At 37.9% G+C, this 25002-nt stretch overlaps 1 protein-coding gene across 10 annotated transcripts in view; it reads right to left on the bottom strand.

Annotated features, from left to right (window-relative positions):
• FAM168A (family with sequence similarity 168 member A) overlaps nt 1-25002 on the bottom strand; it is a 238127-nt gene that overhangs the window by 14201 nt on the left and 198924 nt on the right. For all 10 annotated transcript variants that reach the window (XM_074216841.1, XM_074216834.1, XM_074216842.1 and 7 more), the window contains 3 exons: nt 3612-3754; nt 2435-2609; nt 382-513 (listed from right to left, as the gene is read on the bottom strand). In XM_074216841.1, coding sequence (XP_074072942.1) covers nt 401-513; nt 2435-2609; nt 3612-3754 — 431 coding nt within the window. In that variant the 3' untranslated portion in view covers nt 382-400. The remainder of the gene's footprint in view (nt 1-381; nt 514-2434; nt 2610-3611; nt 3755-25002) is intronic.

Genomic DNA, 25002 nt, shown 5'->3' on the forward strand with positions numbered 1-25002 from the left:
TTCCTCCTTAATAAAATAAAAGGCTTGAACTAGATTGGCCTGAAGTTCTTTTCAAATCCTAACATTCTATTTTCTAGGATCTTTAGTATAGTAAGCATAAAATAAATACTTGTCATATTGACCTAAATCCTCAAGAACTTTAACATTCTTTGTTCTAACACTGAGATTCTATGATACTCTAAGAGAGTTCTAGAGGAAGTTACTTAAATTTTATGACAAAACCCCTACTGTTGTGCTACCACTTATATTTTCTTATTCTCATCCACTAAGAAAAAGATCTGGACAAGGATCAAGACAGGAGCACCCATGTTGCAGAATGGCATAAAATCTATAGGGTCCCACCAAAGGTCACATGACCCTTTTGAGGGGATTTCCACTTACGTGAATTGGCTGCTGAAGTTTACCAGTGTGGAGGTACATAGCTGTACGTGGGGGTCCCCTGGGCTCGGTACGTTGGCACAGAGACAGGGTGGGCTCCAATTGCAGTGTGTTGTGGTGTAGTTAACAGGGTACCTGATAAAACAAAGAAAGGAAAACATCTTATCAGTGTCCCAGTTTTAACCTTTATGGGTTGGTCACCTTTCTAAATCTCAGTTTATTCATGTGCCAAATGGAGATAATAATACATGTGCTACACAGTCCCCAGGAAAGGACATATCACAAGTGTCTCTAAAAGGCATTGTGCTCAATGCTGAAACCACAAAGGCAACAATGAAGCCAAGCCAGTCTGCCCTCAGAGAGCTTATATTCTCCTGAAGGCTACAAAATGTTCATGTTTAAGTACATCCCAGGATAACAGGAAGAGTGTGAGAGCATTGTGGGCAGGGGAAGAGGGAGAGTTTTATGGAGAAGATGACCCCTGAGCTGAACATAAAGGGCAAGGAGGCTAAAAGGATGAGGAAATGAGGGAGGGTATTGCAAATATGGAGGACAACCTGTGAGAATGCCAAGAGGTGGGAGATGGAAGGTCACATGTTGGGAAAAGGTAGTAGCACAGATTGGCTGGAATACACAATAAGTAAAGGAATCGGGACAATCTGAAATAATCTTGAACCTTGAAGGGTAAATTTGGGAAAATATTCCAAGAAAGAATATAACCAAACTGTGAAGAGCTCTGAGGAGTCAGAAAGCCACAAAAGATCAGGTATTTACATTCAGAAGATTATTTTTGGCAACTGTGGGGAGGACTGATTGTAAAGAAAAGACTGGAGGCAGAGTCCAGTTAGTTAAAAGCATATTACAATTACAATATTACAAAAGCCAGATGAGAAGTGATGAAAGCTTGAACTGGGGTGCTGGATGAATGCTGGAGGGAAGATGGGCAGAGGGTTAAAAGTGTAATGAAGATAGACTCAACAAGACTGAATAATTAACTAGATAGAGGCACAATAAGAGGGGGAAGCATCATAGATGATGCCAAGACTGGGAGGCTGGGAGACTAGGAGGATCACAAGGCAGAATTTGGCAGGGATGGGTGAGGGAGGGGGAAAAGAAAAAATTCTATTTCTTCTTTATTAATGGAAGAACAAAATTCTTCATTATATGGTTGCATTTCATTCTGGACATATTGGTTTTGAATGACCAATGGCTCAACCAGATAGAGATATGTAGCAGACAACTGGAGATATTGACTGGGAGTTCAGGATTATAAACATGGAATACGAGTCATCTATGTAAAATTCATAGAAGTAGATCAAATAACAAAAGGAGAGAGCTTAGAAAAAGGAGGAGGATCAGGATCAGATCTTGGAAGTCACTAATATTTAGAAGGTTACAGATAAATGATGAACCAATTAAGAAGGCTGTAAGAAACTGAGATGGAATAGAAAAACAAATAAGAGGAGAATATGGAGCAAGTAGCACCATTCAGGGCAAGGGAAGAAGATAGGGGAAGAAAGTTTGGTTAATAGTGTTGAAAGCTGAGGAAAAGTCAAGAAGGATGATGGCCTGAGAAAGGTCATTAACTTTTGCAATTAAGAAACCAAAGAGAATAGTTTCATTACCAGTGAATGAGTGGTGAGACAGCTGAGGCAATTCAACTTGATAGTGTGGGAATATACAGATAAAAAGGGAACAATACTTCTTTAAATGTTGGCTGTTATTTGCTGTCTTTGTGATCTGGAGCAAGTCCTTTAACTTCAGTGGACCCTGGTTTAATTTAACTATAAAACAAGGAACTTAGACTTGGTGATCTCTCAGGTCACTTCTGATTCTAAATCTTATGACTTAGGATGTAACCCCTCTCTGGGGGAATTTGCATTTAAAAGGACTAAGTAGAAAAGGCCAACATTTCATCCAATGGAAAAACTCTTTAATGGTAGTATTACATACACTTGGGGTGAACAATAACTATTTTTAGGGTAGATTTATCACTAGAAGGAATCTTAAGCACCCTTCTCTCTCCCTAGCTTGGAAAAACAAAAACAACACTCACCTGCTGACATAGCCATGGTGGTTCCAGCAACCATGCCCATTGCTACACCATTGGTCCTGGGAGCAGCCACCGGCGCTGGATAGATGGCTGATGGAATGCTGTTGGGTTGAACAACGGTGGTATGGTGGATAACATGGGGCTGGGCAGCGTACACAGGCTGTGTATAATAAGCTCCCTGTGGAAATACAAATCAACATGTAACTAGTTTCTTCAGGTGTCATTCTTGAGGAGGAAAGGAAGCCTGGCTAGACTTATATCAAAACTATAGCTGCAAAATGTCAAAGGTGGCATGGAAGGTAAAGCCCTCGATCTAGATTAAGAAAAATCAGAGTTCAACTCTAACTTCAGATACCAGATATATGATTCTGGTTACATCACTTAATTTGCCTCAGTTTTTCTTATCTGTAAAATAGGGATCCTAATAGTCCCTACCTCCCAGGGTTGTATGAATAAAATGGGATCATATCTGTAAGGTACTTTGCAAATCTTAAAGTGCTTTATAAATGCTTGCTATCATTGTTATTGTTCAGGAAACCTGGGGTCTAGGCCTGTTTTGGGGACTGCTTCCCCTTGTGACTTTGGGCAAGTCACTTTCCTCCTCTGACTTCAAACTCCTCTATAAATGAAGGAGTGAACTAAAGGCTCTCTAAGGTTTCCTTCACATTCCAAGTCCTAAATTCCCTACAACCCCTTAAACTCCCTGACACTGGGGGTTCTAACATCTCCTTCAATTCTAACACACTGGTAGAAGGTCCCTTTTATTTCTGACATATTATAAGGATTCTACTTTCTAAGGTCCCTTCCTCTTACATTCCATATTGTGGTCTTCTTTGGAAATGAAACATTATTATTATATTCTAAGATTCTTTTCAACAAACTTTCTGTGTAAAGGAACGAACACTCAATCTTCCAAGGTTCTTCCCCAACCTTTGACATTTTATATTGATTTTTCTAGTACCCTATTTCCTGTTCTAATCTGTATGTTTGTTTACTCTCTCCCTTCAAAACTTATATTTAAGAGTATTCCTAAGGGAATAACACTCTAAAGAATTTAAAGGGTTCAGAGAGGAATTATTTCTGAGAAGAAATGGGTCTTCTTGGACCATCTCATGTCTCTTCTCCCACTAATATGGAGCTGCCCATCTGAATGAAGAAGTAGAATGTGGATTTCTCATACCTGGGCATACAGGTTCTGCTGAGGATAGGCACTTCGAATAGGGTACATAGCCGTTTGGTAAGGATTAGGTGATGGGGAGTAGGGAGGTGGTGCATTGTTACTCTGGGTGGGTGGGACCTTGTAGGGTGTTCCTGCAGTGTATCCTGTATGGGAACAAAACAACAACAACAAAAATAGATTTCACATTAGAATACCAATCAACCTCCTAATAGTGGCTGAACTAAGAACATGCATGGACAAGTAATTGAAGCCATGCTAGAAACAAATAAGCAAGATGATACAATCTGGATTGGAAGGCAAAAAATCTGCTTTTGAGTTCTGGTTGTGCCACGAATTCATTCTATCACCTTGGTATGGTGGAAAGAGCACTAGCTTTAGAGTCAGAAGACCTGGGTTCAAATCTGCCTCTGATACTACTTGTGTGACACTTTAGGCAAATCATGATGTTTCTGGGTCCCAGTTTCTTCATCTGTAAAATTAGGGGATTAGGGGATTTGGAAGGGGGTTAGACTGGATGATAGCTTAAGTCCTTTCTAGTTCTATGATCCTAAGAATCCAAAGTCTTTCTCTGTGTCTTAATTTTCTCATCTAGAAAATGTGGTAATAAATTCAGCTAAAGAGTTAGAGTTTAGTGTAGTGGTGAAAGACTCAGGATAATCTAGGAAAGACTTGGGGTGGTTGGTGGCATGTATGGCCCTCAGATAGTGGGGTTAGAATAAACCCATATTATACAGAAAAGCATGGAAAAGCATAGAACAGAGGTCAAGAAAGCGATCAGGTAAACAATATATACAATTATAACAATGTAAAGAAAACCAGAATTTTTTTAAATCTGCAAAATTATAATTAAGTTTGATGCCAAAGATAAGAGATAAAGGTACCTCTCCCCACTTTGGAGAGTCAGGAAACCATGGCTATGGACACAGCATATAATATCAGACTTTTTAAATATGTTATTTAATTTTGGTGAATTGTTTCCCCTCTCTTTTAAAATTATCTTTAAAACTAAAGTTTTGCCCTCTATAAGGGGATTAGAGAGAAATACAGAGAGAAATGTAGATGATATAAGAACAAAATATATCAATAAAACATTATATCCATTGTGTGACCAGAAGCATGTCAATATCTCAAGCATTCTAAGACTATTAAAGTAGGTGCCGATAAGCATTGATTGAGAGAGTCTCCTCACTGGTCCAGGTCAAAAACAAAAAACAAAACAGCTTGGTCTATCTCATGGGGCTGTGAAAATGCCTTCCTGGTACACAGTAGATATTCAAAAGATATTTGCTGAATGAATGAATGTTATCAGATGAGAAAATGAGATTATGAAGGCACTTTGAAGGCACATAATCACTGTGGAATAGTTCATCCAAACCAGACCTCTGGGTCACCAGGGGGAACTAACCATAAATGACCTGCTCAGTTCCATTAAGATATGGGGTATGAAGAATCCTGGTCTGAAAGTCTGAAAATACGAGTTCAAGTCTTGCCTTTGCAACTAACTCCCCAAGGGACCTCAAGCAAGTTCCTGCCCCTTGTGTGATCTCAGCCTCATCACCCACATAAGGACTTGGCATTAACTCATCTCTAGGACTGCTGCCAATTCTGCCCATCACTCACATGGTAAACAGCAGCCCCTAGCTGCAGTAACAGGAGCTCTTTTGAGCTCTCTAAAAGGAGATGTAGAAAACCCTGACAAGCGACAAGTACACCAAGGTTTGAAGCCTAGGTCTACTGATTAGTGGCATGGTTCTATATATGGTATCTCTGCTTTCTAGACTGTTTCTTCCTTTGTAAAATGAGAAAGTTGTACTAGATGGGTCTATAGCTTTGAGCTTTGATGAGATTCTAGAATTCTCTAAGTGATCTGCAGGAAGAAACCCAGAAATGGTTCACTTTTTTCTGTCCTTTCTCTTCCTCTGCTCTTTTACCTTCCCCAACCTTTTTTCTCTCCATTTCCCTCAACTTTCCTCTTATTTCTCTTTTCATCCCCATTCATCTTCCCTCTCTTTCTTTCTTTCTTTCTTTCTTTCATCTTCCTTGATTTCTCTCTAGACTTCTTTCATTTTCTCTTCTTTTCCTCCTATTCTCTCCTTTTGCTTCTCTAGCCAGGTTACTCCTTTTGTTTAAATTCTTTGCCTTATTATAAGAATTTTTTATTTTATTCAATTTTATTATGTCATTTTTAAATTTTATTTTTAATTTTTTTCCAATTATAAATAAAACATTCATTTTTCCATAAGATTTTGAATTCCACCTGTTTCTCCCTCTTTCACTTCCTTTCCTCTCCCTTGACAGAGAGAAATCTGATATAGATTATACATATGCAACTATGTTAAAGCATATTTCCACATTAGTCATATTGTGAAAGAAGAATCAGAACAAAAGCAAAAAACCATGAGAGGGAAAAAAATAAAACTATTACACTGTTTCCTGTTAAACCTGACACATGGAATGATAGTATTAAGGAAAGACTTTTGACATTTCTCAGATAAGAAGTCAGGAGAAGAAGGGTTAGGATCACAACAGTCAATAAAATTGTTTAAACCCTTCCAAAGTGATTTAGCCAACTCTATTATTCTCTATTTTCTAAGAGTGAACTTTTAGTTGCTTTTGTCATATGTAATTCTCTTCTCAATTAGCCACTGTGACTTCTTTAAAATGTCATCTTGTAGTTTTGTAAGTTTAGGATTTTGCAAACTTAGTCTTAAATTTGTAACAGTCTGTTTATTCATTACTTCTAACTTCTTTTGTTCAATCTTAATGGAAGAGAAATAATGAATCTGTTTGACTGGATCTTTATGGCCTAACCCCCCCCCCAAATTGTTATGTTTTTTAAAAAATGATTTCTCTGCTGATGTAATTTTTCTCTAAAAGTACCTTGTTTGAACCCCAATTATTTATGAACCCCAGGATTATTTTTCTGAATCCTGATCCTGTATGTAATCATAATACAAACTAGGTTTTTACCTTTCTAGGTAAAGGTTTAACCTTCATTGGGAAGATCTTTCTCCCATAACATTCCCTTGCACTATTTTCAGTTACACTTTTTCCTACCATAAGCCTTGATTACCCCTACCATCAATTTTATCCATTGTGTTGTTGAACCCTCTTGGAAAAAGGCATACAATTGTCCCATATTCACTACTATTTTTTAGCTAGTTTTAGCCTGGCAATTACTGTTGCATGGCAATAGTTTTATTTTTTCTTGGAATTATTTTTTTCTATCATGCTCTCCTTTTCTCCTCAATCTCTCTTATCATCTCCTCTTTCCTTTCTTTCATTAAAGGATCTTGTCTCCAAATTTGCTCAGAAAATAAGAAAACATCACTTTTTTCTCTCATTCCACACCTCAAAATTCCTCTTCATCATCCCCCATGATCTTTGCCTTTGTTCCAGTTTTTATGTAGAGATGCATCTTCTCCTTTGGACAAGTCCGCCTCCATGTCTGTTCTTGTAAAAGAACGTTAAAATTATTCTCATAACTCCTCTGAGATCTTGGCCCTTCTCTTGTTTTCCCCTCAGCTTCCAATTTTTGGCTCCTTTCTATTAGGCTTATCTTCTGGCTCCTTTCCTGTTACCTAACATTAAATTTTGGCTAAAACCTCATATTCTACACGGAAACCCTTTTCAACCACTCATAGTTCTAGCCTCTTCTCTCTCAAAATCAAAACCAAATCAAATCAATATACATTTAAATCAATAAAATCATTAAATCAATATACATTTAAAATTCCTACCACAAGGAGCTTATAATCTAATTAGGGAGACAATATGCAGACAAATATATAGAAAGCAAACTATATACAGGATAAATAGGAAATAATTATCAGAGGGAATAACAATTAAGAGGGACTGGGAAAGGCTTCCTATAAAAGATGGGATTTTAGTTGGGACTTGAAGCCAAGGAAGTCAATTCCTATTTATCCTATAGACAGCTTATACATGTTTGTTTCCTTGTTCAATTGTCACTCCTTGAGTGTAGAAACTTCCCCTTAAAGTTATCTTCTTTATTTTATCTATTTCTTAGTCAGGAAAAAGTCTCCATTTCATCATCTCTCACTGCTTCTCAGTCCTGGTTATCAGAATTCTAACCTTACTTTGCTACTATTGTTGAAACTGTTCACTCTGGGTTTACCTGATGATCCGTTAGCAGCTACATCCAACAGCCTTTCTAAATTCTCATTCTACTTGAGCTCCATGACTTCTGACACAAATCACCTCCCCCTCACCTCCCCCATTTTCTTTTGGTTCATCTCTTGAATCCTTAGATAAAATACACCCCCACCATACCCTGATTTTGGCATTTAAAGCCTTCCATAATACAGCTAAGATAGTTTAAGTGACATAATGGTTAAAGTTCTAGAATCCAGAAGAACCATTTTCTTAAGTTCAAATCTGGCCTCAGATACTTCTGTGCCCAGTGACCTAGGCAAATCACTTCATCCTGTTTGCCTCAGTTTCCTCAACTGTAAAATGAGAAGGAAATGGCATACCACTCCAGTATCTCTGCCAAGAAAACCTCAAATGGGATCACAAAAGACTGAAAAACAAGTGAACAACAACACAGCTCCCACCTACCTTTTCCATTCCATTTGACATGACTCTCCTTTCTACCCATTCTTCATTCCACACAATCTGGCCTAGCAGCTGGTCTTTGTTCACAAGTTTCCATCTTCTGTCTCCCTGCTTTTTGCATGTAACAGTACATTTAATAGTTATCTGGATTGTGGTTTATATTTCTACCAGATTTTTAATTCCTTGAGAAATAACCAAATGCTATCTAAACTGGATGTAAGGATGGGGATCTAATGAGGGGGCCATCATATAAAAGCATATTTTACTGGGTTTTATATGTGTCCCACAGGGTGATCAGTCCCTTGAAGAGAGATAATCCAAGGTTCTATATACCTTTTTTTTTTGGTGGGATGATGGGGTTAATTGGCTTGCCCAAGGTCACACAGGTAGTAAGTCTCAAGTGTCTAAGGCCACATTTGAACTCAGATCCTTCTGACTTGAGGGTTGGTGTTCTATCTACCAAGCTACCTGGCTGCCCCTTTTTGATTGATTCATGTATCCCAACTAAGTAAGACGGGACTATTCTTACATTACATGAACGTCTTGCCTAGTTGCCAACCACATTCTGTGCACAACTAGTCCTAAATGAAACCGGCTCTCTGCCCCAGCAAAGGAAGTGGATGGATCCTCCAGTCACACGTGTTTTTAGCCTCCTGTTAAAATGTATACAAAATCAGAGGTTCCCTTAGGGGAAAAAAGAGGGAAGCTGTGCCAAAAAAGATTAAGAAGAGTGTGGGGAGATTTCTTCTCCTGTTCCTTCCCTCTTGCTATAGCTCCTCCAGCTGTAGACATATGACATGAGAGCAAATAACTGCTTAGCCTGAGAATGCATCTTCAGTCCCTCCCTACTTCAGTCCCTCCCTACTTCTTCTGTTTTATTTTTCTTCCCAATACTAATTTTGTGATGGATATTCTTAACCTTTAAAAGGCAGTATTCACTGAGAGGTCTGAGCACTAGCTGCCCAGTGGTCAGTGCTTTCTGTGGCAATCCCTGACTTGAAAGAGCAGATGACCCCTGCCAGAGCACAAAGCAAGCATCCCTGGATGACAGAAAAAAATGAACCTCCAAGCTATCGTTGGACAATGAAGCCTGGGGCAAAAATGCTCTCATTTCAGAGGTCTCACAACACATTTCATGTTTTCAGTACTAACTTCTAAAGAGAGGTGAGAGATCACAAGTCCTTGGTCATGTGTTACTATTTCATATATTTTAAGTAGTATTTGTTAATGTTCACTTGGTAATGTTTTGCATTTTTAAGTATCTCTTTTGTGTTAGTCTTCTTCTGGTGACACATACGCCTTGATCTCTGTTAAAGAGACAAGCCTGGAAGTGGTTTGAGCATGAGACTCACCAGAAGGACAAGGAAACTGGTTCAGCTCTACCATCTTTTACACTATGTGGTTAGTCTCTAACTGTAAGATTTCATGATTCTGTGCTGTTAATATTCTAGTAACATTTTAAGTTTTTAGGTCTTCTGTTCCAAGAATTCCATCTGGAATGGACCTGGCCCTCCCCATAAGGAGGCCTGTAACATCCTTTCTGTGCAAGGACAAATATGTTAGGGGAGGAAAAACACAAGAATAACTCATGGGAAACATCAAAAGGCACCAAGTCATTGCAGATGAATTTTGTTTCCACATCTAAGAATTACCTTTTTTCTGATACTGCTCCTTTTTCTTCTTGTTCTGAAATAAGAAAGGCTCTAAACATAAATAAAAAGTCCTGCCATATAAAAAAAAATCTGGGAATCTGAAAACAGAATCTGACTGTCAGGAAGAAGAGAGAGCTAAAAGATCACATATCCAAACATTTCATTTTATAGGAGAGGAAGGGAATTATTCATGTCCATAAAGAAAACTGAAATGGAATCAGAATCTAAACTGAACTTACTGACTCCAAATCCAAAGCTCTAAAAAGATCGCATTCGGAAGATCCCTCAGAGGTCATCTATTCCAAACCACTTCTATAAAAAAATACCTCTGATGAATGATAAAAAAAATGGAGGTGATGGCTTACAAAGAATATCAGGATTAAATGATACTTGTGTTATGTTTTAAATAGAGACGTACTGTTAATGTTTGAAATCAAGGGTAAAGGAACTAGCAAAGAGAGAGAAAAGAAAGATGCTAGTCTCCACCACTTCAAACCTATCCTTCCAAGTATATAAGATTCATCTTCCCAAAGTATATTCTCCTTGATCAAATTTCCCAATTTATAATCCTCCAATGATACTCCTCTGCCTCCAAAAACCAATTCTATATTTACAGACTTATCTCCTCTAGATAATTGTACTTCTGGTAACATCCCTTCCATGCAGAATGCTCACTTTTCCTCTAACCTAAATCTTACTTTTCAACCTCTAATGTGGATGCCACTTCCTTTTTTGAAGCTCTTCCAGATCTCAATCTATGCATTTCTAAAGCAAAGTGAACATGCATTGAGCACTTATTTTTGCATTTGTTACTAATTTTCCCTCTTCCTCAATTGTTTATTATGTTCCTTGAAATTAGGGATGTGTTTTATACTTTTTAAGTATAAGAGCCTAAATTAGTGCCACAATTGACACCAAACAGCTATTTGATTGTTGTTCTTCAGAAGAGATAAGTGTGAGATTGGGTTATAGGAATGATTTCTGCCCCATGTCTCAAAAGACTGGGGAAGAAGAATCAAAGAATGTAGTTAAAGAGAGAGTTATCCTTAAAGGAAGGATACCAATTCCTTGGAAGCTAGAGAAAGAACAACAAACAGGGCGGTACATAGGATCAGAAATTGAAACTGAAGGGAATTAGATATATAGCTTACTAAGCTCAAACAAGAACTGAGATCTGGAGAACCCCTGACTGGTATTTGGAGATTTCTTTTTAGTACAAATTGGACTGATGGCCACTCAGGTACTTTTTTTCAAATTCTCTCTTCTGTCTATGGTCATGAAGCCTTTGTCCAAAGACTTTTAATGAAGAAGGAACCTAGTGCCTTCTGAAGTGTACCATTCTGCTCCTAGAAACTATAATTATTACAAATATTTTGGTTAAACTGAACCAAGATCTCCTTCTGGCTACCTTTATACCACTGTTCTCAACTTTACTTTCTGGAACTAAGAGTAACCAGTCTAATTCCTTTTCTATAAAGCCCCTCAAATACTAGAATGTAAGTTGTCATTTGTCTCTTCATTTGATGTTTTCCTTGACAAAGTTCTAGTTCCTTTAACTGATTCTCTAGCTGCTGTGAAGAGAGCTGACCAGGGAAGAGGACAGCAGGACTTCATTTGCTCTGGAGAAAATCTCTCGAACAATATAGTCACTTGTGGTACAGTGGAAAATGTGTCAGCTTGCATAAGAGGACCTGAGTTAAAATATTGACTTCTGATGCTTATGACTGGGGGTGACTGGGTAAATCAACAAATTTCAAGGGACATACACTTCCATAATTATGAGTGCTGGATGCAAAGGTTTTTGAGGGCCCTTCCAGCTCTACATCTATGATTTTTAGATCTTATTAGTAGTTTAGTTGCCATATAAATGAGATCAGTAAGCCTTAATGATCTTTTCAAAATGAAAATGATATTATATGTCCATGGCTCCCTCATTTTGTATTTCTGAAATTGAATTTTTGAATGCTCAGAGCAATTTACATTTATGCCCAGTAGATTTTATCTTCTTAGGTGCAGTGTATTCTAGTCTTTGAAGATCTTCTTGGTTTTTGACTCTGTCATCCAATATCTTGGTGCTTCTTTCTAGTTTTGTGTCATCTATAAATTTGATAATCCTACTATCAACTCATTATCCAATCATCAATCAAAATATTAAGCAGCATAAGGTCAAACAGAGATCCTTAGAATACTCTCCTAGTGATCTTCCAAGGTTTCATTCAACCGTATTTACTGTGCTGCTGTCTTTCTGTTCTGTGTACATGGCATGACAGACTTTATACTTTGACAAATTCTAGGTAAACTATATCTCTAGCATTTGGTAAATGGTAATTTGTATCAGTGGAAAGAGATTCAATATTGAAAGTTACCCAAACCAATGAAATCATTAGTTCATATTAATCCTTCCTCCTCTTCCCATTCCTAACAGACTTCATATAATTGTACAGAACTTCAGAATCTAAAAATCATTTTGTATAAATTATCTTATTTGAACACCTGAACTCAAAGAGGTAAATATCAAAAGTATTATTGGCACTATTTTATAGAAGAGGAATTTGAAGGGGCAGCTAGGTGGAGCAGTAGATAGAGCACCAGCCCTGGAGTCAGGAGGACCTGAATTCAAATCCTATCTCAGACATTTAATAATTGCCTATCTGTGTGGCCTTGGGCAAGTCACTTAACCCCATTGCCTTGAATAAATAAAATTTTTTAAAAAAAAGAGGGACTTGAAGCCCAAGGAAGTTAATGATTTGCAGATACTACAAAGGAGAGGTTATCTACTAACACTGCTCTATCAAAAATAAAATTGAGATTAGTCTAGCATGATGAGTTCTTCAGTAAGTCTTTCTGCCCCTTTTTGATCACTTTTTCCTTTTCTAGATGTTTAGTAACCAACTCCTTAACATGTGTTAGAATACTATCAGAAATAGTAAAACTCATTGGCATATGTAACAGGCTCCATCTTTTTTTCCCTCTTTTTAGAACCTAGGACTTTTGCCCTTCTCTAGTTACATGACACCTTTTCCATACTTTACTTCTTTTAAAAGATCATTGAGAGTGGCTTAGCAAAAACATCAGCCAGTTCTTTTAGCAAGGGAGAGAGTTAACTTGGGCCTGTTGAGTTGAACTTATCAAAAACAGCTCTCTATTTTCTTCCTCTTTCTTTATCTTGGTTTTCATTGCCTCAGTCATTTTTACTTATTCTTGCCAATCCAAAACTCCTTCTTGGCAGAGAAAACAGAAGCGAGAAAAGAACTCTCTACTTATTCATCATCTTTCCATTTCATTTCAATCAACAATTGATCGATAAGCAGCTACTTTGCTTCAGTCACAGAACTATGTGTTAGGGATGCAAGTACAAAGGATGAAAGAATCCTTACAATGCATTTATAATCAAATAGGGGAGACAAGAATACACACACACACACACACACACACACACACACACACAAAGTGGCTAAATAAGGTAATTGGGAGTAAGGTTACTAGATGAGGGGTGAGATTTATCTTAAAGAAAAAGCAGTGGATAGAGCACTGGTCCTGGAGTCCAGAGGACCTGAGTTCAAATCCATCCTCAGATATTTAATAATTACCTAGCTACATGACCTTGGAGCAAGTCACTTAACCCCACTGCCTTGCAACCCCCCCACAAAAAAAAGAATAAGATTCTATGGAGAAAAGCTGAGGAAGTGATATACTCTAAGTATAGAGAACAATTAGAACAAAGGCATGTAATCAGGAGGCAGAACATTCCATGTAAGAAACAGAAAGAAGGCCAGTTTGGACTGCAGAGATCAGAAGGGGGAAGCAAGGACCAAGGCAGCTGGGAAGATATGTTAGATTCAGTTGGTTAAAAGATTTCAAAGTCAAACGGAGAAATTTATCTTTGATCCTAGAGCCAAGAGGTATGGGGTGGGGTGTTGACTGAGTAGAGGAATCACATGATCAAATCTGTGCTTAAAGAAAATTATTTCAGCATCAGTATTTAGGATGAATTAGGGAGGTGAAAGCTTAAGTAAGGGAGGCAAATTAAGGAGTGGTTGCAATAATGAAGGCAACAAAAAAATGAGAGTTTGGATCAACTGAGATATTGTTAAGGTGCAAATGGCAATTTGGCAACTTGCTGGATATTTGGGGCAAAGGAGAATGTGGAATAAAGAATAATGCTGCTTTTTGATCTGGAAGGATTAGTGGTATCTTTGTGTCAATTGAGAAATTTGAAAGTTGTATGATTTAGAGGGAAAGTAAATTAGTTAAGTTTTGGAAATGTCAAGCTTGAGATATTTCCAGGGCATCTTGAAATATCCAAGAAGCAATTGGTGATGCGGGGCTAAAGATCAAGAGGGAATGGGGCTGGATAGAGATCTAGGCATCTATCTATCAGTTGATCAATGAATATAGATTCTCTTTTTAGCTCTGTCTGTCTTTCTAGCTAGCTCCAGCTCCATCCATCCCTCCCTCCCTCCATCCATGAATCATCAGCACAGAAATTAGAGTTAAACACATGGGAGTGGGATCTTTTTTTAAGAGACAGAATGGTATTATGAATTTGGAATCAGAAAGACCCGGATTTGGATCTTGATTCAAATATCTGTTAAGTTACTTAATTTTTCTGAGTCTCTGGCTTCCTCGTCTATAAAATAAGAATAATAATAGTATTTAAATTCACAAGGCTACTGTGAGACTCAAATGCAATCATTTTATATAAAGCTATATGCTAACAATTATAATTCCATTAATCTCAACATCTCCTTTTCCCATAATATAGCTACCATCTTCAATGGTCATTTACTCTTAGAAAACTACGCCAAATTTTTCTATATGTTCTTTTGCTTTCATCTGCTGCACATCTTTTTTTCCATAACATCCTTAACATTAGTCTTTTTTTAGTTTGTTTGTTTTTGCTTTTTTCAAGGCAATGGGGTTATTAAGTGTCTGAGGCCGCATTTGAACTCAGGTCCTCCTGACTCCAGGGCCGATGCTCTATCCACTGCACCATCTAGCTGCCCCGATTCACATTAGTCTTAAGAAGATTCTCTCTCCCCTTATCAGAATTATTTATGTGCCTTCAGAATTTAGTTTTGGAAAGCTTTCCTCTCCACCCTTGGCTGATTTCTCCAGAATTTTTGTCTATGGGAGGCTACCTATCCTGCTTCTGAAATCTGATCTTGAAAAATCCAAGATTAATGTTACTTCTAACTGTAAAACAAATTCCAAAATCATTTTTAACATTAGCAACCAGTTGGTGAGAACCTCACCTGAGAATAAGGTACATATTTGAAGTGATACCTAAGTTTAGCTTATTCTAATTGATTCAAGCTTCTTTTAAATGCAATATTGATGAATCATAAAATTCAATTAAAACACTTAATAACTGAGTGCAAAAAACATAATACAAGAATAAAAAGGATATTTGTGATCATTCTCAGGAACTGAAGGGTCCAATAGGCAGTAACACTCAGGAAAATATGTCTAACAACCTTTTCCACTCCCAGGCCAATTCCACTCCCAGGCCAATACTTTTATAATTCAAAGTATTAACTGGGATGAAGTCAAGAGTCTGTGGGTGGAATATAGGCTGTGGTCACAACAGCTGTAATAGCCCTAGGGCCCACCCAAGCTCCCACTAGAGTCCAGAATAATAATTCTCTCCCCTTCCTGGAAGCATGACATTTTCATTAACGACAAGCAAGAAATTATTTGTTGCTCTGCTTTTAGCAGAAAGTATTCCAGAAAAATCCAGATTAATTATTCCAGCATGGCACAGAGCCAGACTTTGATCTATTGGCCATACTCCTCATTTATTTTCTCTTTCTGTCTAGATAGTTTGTAGTATACTACAATGTCACTTCTGTTTGTGCCTCCATTGATCTTCACCCAAATAATCTCCACCATGTTTCCCTTTCTTTGGTTCCTGGATCCCAGTCCAACATTTCTTACATTAGTCCTCCTTTTCTGAATCTGAGCACAAAGACCCTCATTCAGATCAGGATTCCAGAGCTAACCCAACTGGCTTCCTTGGATCCTGTTTCTCCTGTTTACAATGCATCCTCCACACAACTACCAAATTTATACTTCTAAAGCACAGATCCATATGTCTTCTAGGCTGAAGAAGCTCCAATGGTTCTCATGTGACTCTAGCATCAAACATGAAGTAATCTATGTCATGTTTAAGGTTCTTGACAATCTGGCTCCAGTCTCTCTTTTCACAATGATTACAATGCCTCCCCTCAAATTCTCTACACTCCAGTTAGAATAACTTTATGTACACATGATTCCCTATACAGTAATAGTCCATTTCTAGCTTCAATCAATTAATCAAAAAGCACTGGGCTAACTTTGGTAACATAAAAAGAGGCAAAAGAGTTCCTACCCTCAAAATCTAATGGAGAAGCCAACAGATAAATATGCATAAACAAATTATAAAGAGGATAAATAGGAATAATTAAGAAAGGTAAGGCAATAAAATTAGGAGGGATTGGAAAAGGTTTCTTTTAGAAGACAGACATTTAGCTGGAATTTAAAGAAGGCCAGGAAGGTCATTAGGTAGAGACAAGGGAGTGCATTCCAGGTATGGGGACAGTCAGAGAAAATGCCCAGAACCAGAAGATGGAATAAAAGGCAAGGAGGCTAGCATCACCGGATCAAAGAGTATGTGAGGAATAGGACACAAGACTAGAAAGGGAAGAGAGGGTCAAGTTATAAAGCCAAACAGAGCCTTTTATATTTGATTCTGAAGGGACTAGGGAGCCACCACAGCTTATTGAAAAAGGGGATGATACGGTCAGATCTATGTTTTAGGAAAATCATTTTCGGTGAATGAATGGAGGATGGATTAGAGTGAGAGAGACTTGGAGCAGGCAGATTCACCAGCAGACTTGCAGTTATCCAGGCATGGGTTTATGAGGGTCTGCAACAGAGTGGTGGCAGTGTCAGAGAATAGAATGGGGCATATTTGAGAGGTAAGACAAAAGTAAAAGAGAAAGGCCTTAGCAATGGATTGGATATGGCAGATAAAAGTAGTGAGAGGACAGGATGACAGCTAGGTTTTGAGCTTGAGAGACTGAGAGGATGGTATCGCCCTCTCTAGTAAGAGGAAAGCCAAGGGGGAAGGGATAGCAAGGGTTTAGGGGAGAAAGGATAATGAATTCTGTTTTGGACATTGAGTTTAAGATCACTACTGGATATCTGGTTTGAGATGTCTGACAGGCAGTGGGAGATGTCAGATTGTATATCAATGGAGAGACTGGGGTAGGAAAGAAGATTTGAGAATCATCTACATAGAAATAGTAATTAAATCCATAGGAGCGACTGAACACCAAGTGAAATATTATAGAAGAGAGCTCAGGATAGAACCTTGGGGTTCAATTATAATGAGAGAGCATGATCTGGATAGGGATCCAACAAAGGAAATTGAGAAGGAGCAATCTGATAGGAGAACCAGGAGAGAATGATGGCCTGAAAACCTAGTGAAAGGAGAGTCTCAAGGAGGAGAGGGTGATGAACAGTATCAAAGGCTATAGAGATCTTATATGCATTTTTTTCTGTGCCACTACCTCCCACCCCTGTTTCTAGTTTTGCCCACTCTAGGTCAAGTAGAATGTTTCCTTCTTCTGCCCAGGATAGTCCTTTATGTACTGGAAAAAAGTCATTCCTCATTCCTTTTCCCTCTCTTTTCTTCCTTAGACTTAATATACCTCTCAATTGCAAATTCTTCTGTCTACATTGTAGCTACCCTTTATGATAGTAAACAATTCTCTCCCTCTCCTTGCACTTTAAAGGCAGATTCAAAGTTCAAGATTCAAATATATATTTATTTACTAGAGCTAGCTAGGTGTATTTTGTTTCTGGTCTTTTCTACTTTTGAGTCTATAACTGACTTTATACTCAGTTCCTCACTCTTGTTTATTCCACATCTCCAATTAGTTTCCAAATGTTGCCAATTCTATCCCCATGATATCTTTTACATCTGATCCCTTCTCTCCATTCACAGAGTTTCCATCACGGTTCAGGATCTCATTAACTCTTTTCTTGATTTTTGAAGAAACTTCCTAATTGGTCTCCCTAACTGGATCTCCCAATCCACTGGAGTGTATGATGTGTTTATGGATGACTAAAGCCTTTGATGGGAGGGCTTGCTGCTTTTCAAAGTTGCTTATCCACCTCTTGGCTAGTTTCAAGAAGCTGTAGTTTGTATAGTGATCATACCCTGGTATAACTGCCTCAGCAAATGGGCTAAACCAGGTTAAAGGTAAACAAGACAGCCTCAAACCTGTAAGAGAGTTAGGGGGATGTCTATCCCAAGCATGTGAAGACATGCAGAATGGGGAGACAAGAACAATTTGTTCCAACAGTCATGAAGGCAGCTAAAGAAGGCATGATGGAGCACTCAAGAGCTTGGTCATTCATAGAAAATGCCAAGGTCATCCACTGCATCCAGGACCATCACCAGCCATCCTGACTTTTGTCATGACACAGATTTGGATGTCTCTGGGAGAGAGAGGCTGATGACTTTGTGAAACTGCCTCACCTAAATCCAATTCATTAGCAAATCAAGACATCAAATCAAGACATCACCAGTTCATGGACAACTCCAGTTCATCCTCCAAAATGCTGCCAAAGTAATTTACCTTCAGCACAGATCTGATTATGTCATTTCTCTACTCAATAAACTCCAGAGGTTCCTGTTGACAGTTACAATCAAATCTAAACTCCTCTAGTTTTTAAAAGCCTTTCCTATTTTTTCTTTGGTTGGACAAGATGCTCCCTCCTCCACTCATCAATCCAGTCAGCCTGACCTTTCTGTTCCTCCCATGTAACTCTCTCTTGCTTCTCTGGGTCTCTTATGCTAGTCACACCACACAGGTGGAAAGCTCCTTTCTCACTCACACCTCAGATAAGCCCTTCTATTGCTCTAAGAACCAGCTCAAGTACTTCTGTCCACATGATTCTTCTCCCCTTGTATTTCATTATGTTTTATTGGGTGTGTGTGTGTGTGTGTACAGAAGAATGCAACCTCTTGCCAGCACGGATTACATTTGTAACCCCAGAGCCAAGCAGTGTCTGGCATCCAGTAGGAATCTAATAAGTATTTGATAGATTTAAGAGATGAAATTAGCACAAAAAGGATATACAGTAGCAATAATCTGTTGCTTCTGGTCTTTCCTCTTTGCCAATTTAAGACCTACAGGGAACACTTGTCACCCACTGCCAAATCGAAAGACTAATTACATCTAAAAGAAACCAAGTCGTCCAATTCACAAATTATTTTGAGCAGTTTAATTTCAGTCACTATTTCATGAAGAGTTCAGAGGTAAGGTCCAAAGTATCAAGAAAGAATTCTTTTCTATCAAAAGCATTATAGAGGGGCGGCTAGGTGGAGCAGTGAACAGAGCACCGGCCTTGGAGTCAGGAGTACCTGGGTTCAAATCCAACCTCAGACATTTAATAATTACCTAGCCATGTGGCCTTGGGCAAGCCACTTAAAACCCATTGCCTTGAAAAAAATCTTAAAAAAAAAAAAAGAGAATTATAGATAATACAAAAATCACTGGTTTTGTTGTCAATGTTTGCTGCATATCAAAGCATACTGAAATACATTTAAACATCATATAAAGCAGAAAGACTACAAATTTGTTGTTCTGAAACACTATCCACAAAGTACAGGTTATCTGTATTCATAGTCACCTGCATAACATGCATTCAAATTCATATTTAGCTTTTAAACATTAACTGAATGTCCTTTAAGAAAAATTCTGGACTATCACTCCCCTCAATCTCCAGGGATGGGGATAACAATCCTCCAAGTTCAAAGCATCCTTGTGCTTTAAATTTTAAAAACATTTTTTCCAATAATAGATTTTGCTTTCTAGTTGACAAGAATAGCTTCGGCCAAACCTTCAAAGCACATTTTTTTTTGCTGGCCCCTCTTTATGTTTAGGAACATTCACAGCAAAGCTCATTTTTGCCTTCAAAGTTTCTTCACATTTTTCTCCTCTCCATTACAACTTCTTATTGATGAAACAAGGTCATATAAAGGATCTTCAGTGCTAAAGCCTTCTCTGTTAAAATAATTTTTCTGTTTCTAGAGGAAGTCATTTAGAAAATAAATTGTGGGTCTTCTATTCAAAATACAGCTTGCTCCAATTACCTAAACTGGAGCAATAATCATTATGATTCTGGAAAATCCTCCCAATCTCCAAGTTATGGAGGGGAGGGAATTACTTGAAGAGAGGCATTCAGGTGTCTCCAATCACAACCCAAGGACATGCTCAGAAAGGGGCACAGTGATGACACCCCACAATGAAGTAGGTGCCACCTCCCAAGGGAAGAGGTGTTAGGGAAAGCTGCATGCTGGGAAGCTTCTCCTCTTCTTCTCCTACTTCTCTCTTCTGTATACTGTGACTACTCTGCTATCATTCTTTCTGACATGCCTCTCTTGAACATTTATCTTGCCCATGATTTCATGAGTTCCATCCTACATAGGGGAAAAAAAAAATCCCATGAATGGATTAAAATGGTAAATTCACTCAATTTCCTGAGGTCTGAGCACTGGTGTATAAATGTGGAAGAGAAAGACATATTTTCCAGGAAATACAAGGCACTTCTACAGATTTTTCTCTTTGTGTGACTCTCAATTTCCTCACCATAGAATCCAGTGAACTGTTAGGAGTCAAGCATTGCCTGTTTAAAGCTTTCATCAGATCTGCAAGTTTCTTCCATCCTCATGAAACATTATGTTCTTAGTAGGAGCTGGCATCAATGAGGTAACATATCCAATATATTAAATTTGTTTCTGTAAAGTTGAATGTAACTCCATTTTAAAATAATGAATTGTGTAGCTTGCTATTCAAAAGATTCCTATGGTAAATTTAAAATCACAGAATTTTAGAATCATACATTCTCCAAATTGGAAGGCACCTTAGATATCATCTAGTTCAATGCATTAACTCCTTTAATAACAGGGGAGGTCAACCATCTGTACAACATGGCCCAACAAAGCTTGTCAAAGAACCTCATATAGAATTTAATATTTATTTATGACTAGCTCAGAAGAGCTAGTTCTAGAACAATGTTAATAAAGTCCTAGATTAACTGACATAAGGATATGATATCAAAGTTCAGTATAAGGGAAACTTTCTAACAACCCATCCCACCTGAATGGAATATTTTGCTTTGAGATGAAATGAGACTATTATTGAAAGTGGTTAAGCAGAAACTGGATGATCACCTCTCATCTTGTAGAGAACTGGACTAGATCATTTCTCAGGTACTCCCTCCACACTCTCATTTGTACTGGCAGGCTGAGCATCCTACAAGAAGCTATCTCTCCCCTCAAGGTTCTAGGTCCTAACACTGAGGGGATAGGAGGGGATGTTTCTTTAATACTCCTTGTTCACAAACCCTCACCACTGGAATTCCCACAATGATTATCTGTTGGTAAGAATTAACAAGTCAGACTTAACTAGCTTTCAGTGATCAAGGGGGAGGAAAGGATTCTCCTCATGTGATTCCAGCTCAGGGGTTAGGCTGGAACTGCACTTGCAAGGCAGACTTATTGGAAGGTACAGGTTCCAAGCTGGCTTATTATTTTATACAAACACTCTAATGAGGCATAACTGAGGCTCTTCAGCCAATACTGATATAATTCTTATGCAAAGTCCTTTCATTCAGTGTCTTTCACTTTTTCCATACTGGTTAAGGATTTTTCTTCTCTAGCTTTAACACCTTCGGGTTGATTCAAAAGAGGTACTCTCACATTTAAGTGAGCTGAGGGATTAATTACACTTCACCATAGAACAAGTATTTTATAATATAAATATGCTATATATAGAGGCATTATAATATAAATATGCTATATATAAATATAAAGATGAATCTTCCTGACTTGGGTCCAGCATTCTTAACCACTATATACAAACACATACACATAAATACTTTATAATATAAACACCTCAAAATAAAATAAGGATATTGGACTAGATGATATCTAGGGGTTACCAGCTCTCACAACTTGGGTTATATTTTCTCCTCAGATAATCTGTGTTCTTAGAATTCTTTACAGCCCTGACATTCTATATTCGAAAGGCCTTTTCAGTTCAGACATATTTCTGACCTGAAATATGCCTTCTATTCATTTACCCTATATTAAGTGCTTGAGATAGAAAAATTAAAATTAAAATTATTTTAACCTCAAAGCACTTAACTTTTCCTCTCTATCTTCTTCAGGTTAAATATCCTCAATTTTTTCAACCCATACCTACATAATATTTGTTTCACCAGGTAAAAGCAGGACAGCATTTTATCTTATCTCATCTGGTTGGAGGATACTTTTTTTTAAAGTTGAATTTTATTTTGTTTTCAATTAAAGATCTACCTTCTCTCCCACCTGCCCCCTTCATTGAAAAAGAAAGAAAAACAAAATCTTGGGGGGATGTCTTCTTTTTTTTTTAAGTTTTTGTAAGGCAATGGGATTAAGTGGCTTGCCCAAGGCCACACAGCTAGGTAATTATTAAATGTCTGAGACCGGATTTGAACCCCAGTACTCCTGACTCCAAGGCCAATGCTTTATCCACTACTCTACCTAGCCACCCCAGGGGGGATGTCTTCTAACTGAATTTTCTGCTTAAAGGCCAACCAACTCTTTAAGGACAAAATCATTTTTTTCAGCAAACCTTTTTAATGAGTTGCTTCAAGCCATATAGTTAGTTGCAAAGTCAGCAATAAAAGTACCTTAAAACTACCTCAAAGGGCTGCTGTTAATTGGAGACCTAATCAAGATAAATTCATTTTCATTCATCTCCCCCCCAACCCTGTTTTTGTGTGTGTGTGTGTGTGTGTGTGTGTGTGTGTGTGTGTGTAACAACTCAAGAAACAATTAACAGAAATGTATCATGGCTTTCTTTTTTGCTCCTGGGAGGAAGGATTCACTTGGGTAAGATCACAGACATATTTGGAAATTATATTACCATGTGGTGAGAACAGATGACCAAAGTCATGGGGGCAGGGGGTGTTCGGAAAGCGAAGTACATATGCAGGGATTTTTTCCCTCCACAAGCTTGAAGAAGCAATATAACAGAATTAAAAGAACACTTGATTGGGGAGTTAGAAATCCTGGGTTTAAATCCTAATTCTCCCTCCCTGCATGGCTCACAGCAAATCATGGTCTCTCTAGGCCAAAGTTTTCTTCTCTGTAAAACCAGAGGTTGGATTTGATGATTTCTAAGATCCTTCCAGTTCTAACATTCTAAGGTCAGATTTAAACAAATGATCTTCTTAAAATTCAGCAACGGATAAGGAAGACCTAGGTCTGATGGGAAGGGAAAGGAGTTTCACAGGCCCCAGGATTCTCTTTTTCCTGCAGGTTTGAATACAGCTTAGTAGATGCAGAATTTAGGGTTAAAACCACAAGATGATGGATGGAACTAATTTGCAAGGATGCCAATGTCAAAAGCAGTCTTCATAACAGACCTAAGAAGATCTCAGATCTTTGGGAATGAACCACTCCAGGGGACATGTGTTTCTTGGGGAATTGAGGGCTTTTCTGATCATTAATTTTATTTATTTAATTTAAAAAATATTTTTTAAAGATTTAAAAAATTTTTGGGGGCAGCTAGGTGGCATAGTGGATGAAGCACCAGCCCTGGAGTCAGGAGTTACCTGGGTTCAAATCTGGTCTCAGACACTTAATAATTACCTAGCTGTGTGGCCTTGGGCAAACCACTTAACCCTGTTTGCCTTGCAAAAAAAAAAAAACAACAAACCCCTAAAAAAAAGACTTAAAAAATTTTTTTAAAATCTAAAATGGAGTTTACATGTCTTTCCAAGTATCCTTTCCTGATGGCTTAGGATCACCATTCCAACATTCAGGACTGTGCTGAAAATGGAAGCTAAAGAAGGGGATTTAGGGAGTAAGGAGAGCAAAACAATGAGAGCCTAGCCAAATGAATCAGTTAGATCAATTTAAAATTGTAGTGTAAAAGATGCCCCTCTCTCAAAGACTCTACTCTATAGTATGGCTATTACAATAACAACAATAAAAATGATGATGATATTTCTCCATGTCATGATTAGTCTTATAATTTATAAAGCACTGTATGATGGTCCACCATAAATGGAGGTGACTCATAATTCTCAAAACCTTTTAAAACAAGAGAAAACAAAACTATGACTGGATAATAAGGAACATTCTGGCAGACATGGCACAAGCAGGATTTAAACTCAAGTCTTTAGACACCAGATGAAAAGACTGATGGATCTAGAGTCAGAGGTTTAGTATTCAAATCTTGGCTCTACTACTTATCCATGTGACTAAAAACAAGTCACTTAACTTCGCTAAACTTCATTTTCTTCAACTGTAAAGTGATGGGGTTGGATAATACGAGGTCTAAAATTTCTTCTTCTAAATCTATAATCCCATGGCTTAAAGAATGGAGGAACTGTAGTATAACAGGGGAGGGAGTATTTACAAAGATGAAATTATGTACTTAAATTAAGGATAATTAATAATGATGATGTTAACAATAATAACTCACATTCATATGGCATTCTGAAGTGTGGGGGACTCTTCTCCTATAATGTGTGGCTCCAGTCTACTGGGGTTTGGGAAGTTTTTCTATTTTTTTAAAAGAATTTTTCCTGTTTTCTTTCTTGTTGGATCACCACATCCCCTGATACCACTATACCTTCCTGTAACAATCCCTATTCTTTTCTCTTCTAATCTGCTATGATCTGAAAGACCAAATAGCCAAGGTCCTTTGCATGAAGTAGAAAACAAGATCAATAAATTGACTCTGAATAAGGGCCTCACAGACTCCCCTGGGAGTGAAGAGAACTATTTAATTGCATGGGCTGTCGTCTGGGTCACGTTTTTGAAGACCTGTGGTTTGAAGTTTGTGTTTTTTTAACAGAAGCCACAGATTTATAAAATGTTGCAAGAATCTTTAGAGGTCACCCAGGTCAACTCAAACATTTTATAAATGATGAAGCAAAGACCATAGAAGCTGACTGATTTGCCCAGATAGCAGGCTAGGACCTTGAACCCAGATCAACTGACTCTTAAGTCTGATGCCCTTTCCCATTGTACAACATCTTACAATTAACTAAAGTCACATGAGAGTCAGTTCCATACATAGCAAGATGAATTTCATTTCTCAAGTTAATAG

Source organism: Macrotis lagotis, chromosome 1 (genome assembly GCF_037893015.1).
Source record: "Macrotis lagotis isolate mMagLag1 chromosome 1, bilby.v1.9.chrom.fasta, whole genome shotgun sequence".
In the NCBI taxonomy this organism is placed as follows: Eukaryota; Metazoa; Chordata; class Mammalia; order Peramelemorphia; family Peramelidae; genus Macrotis; species Macrotis lagotis.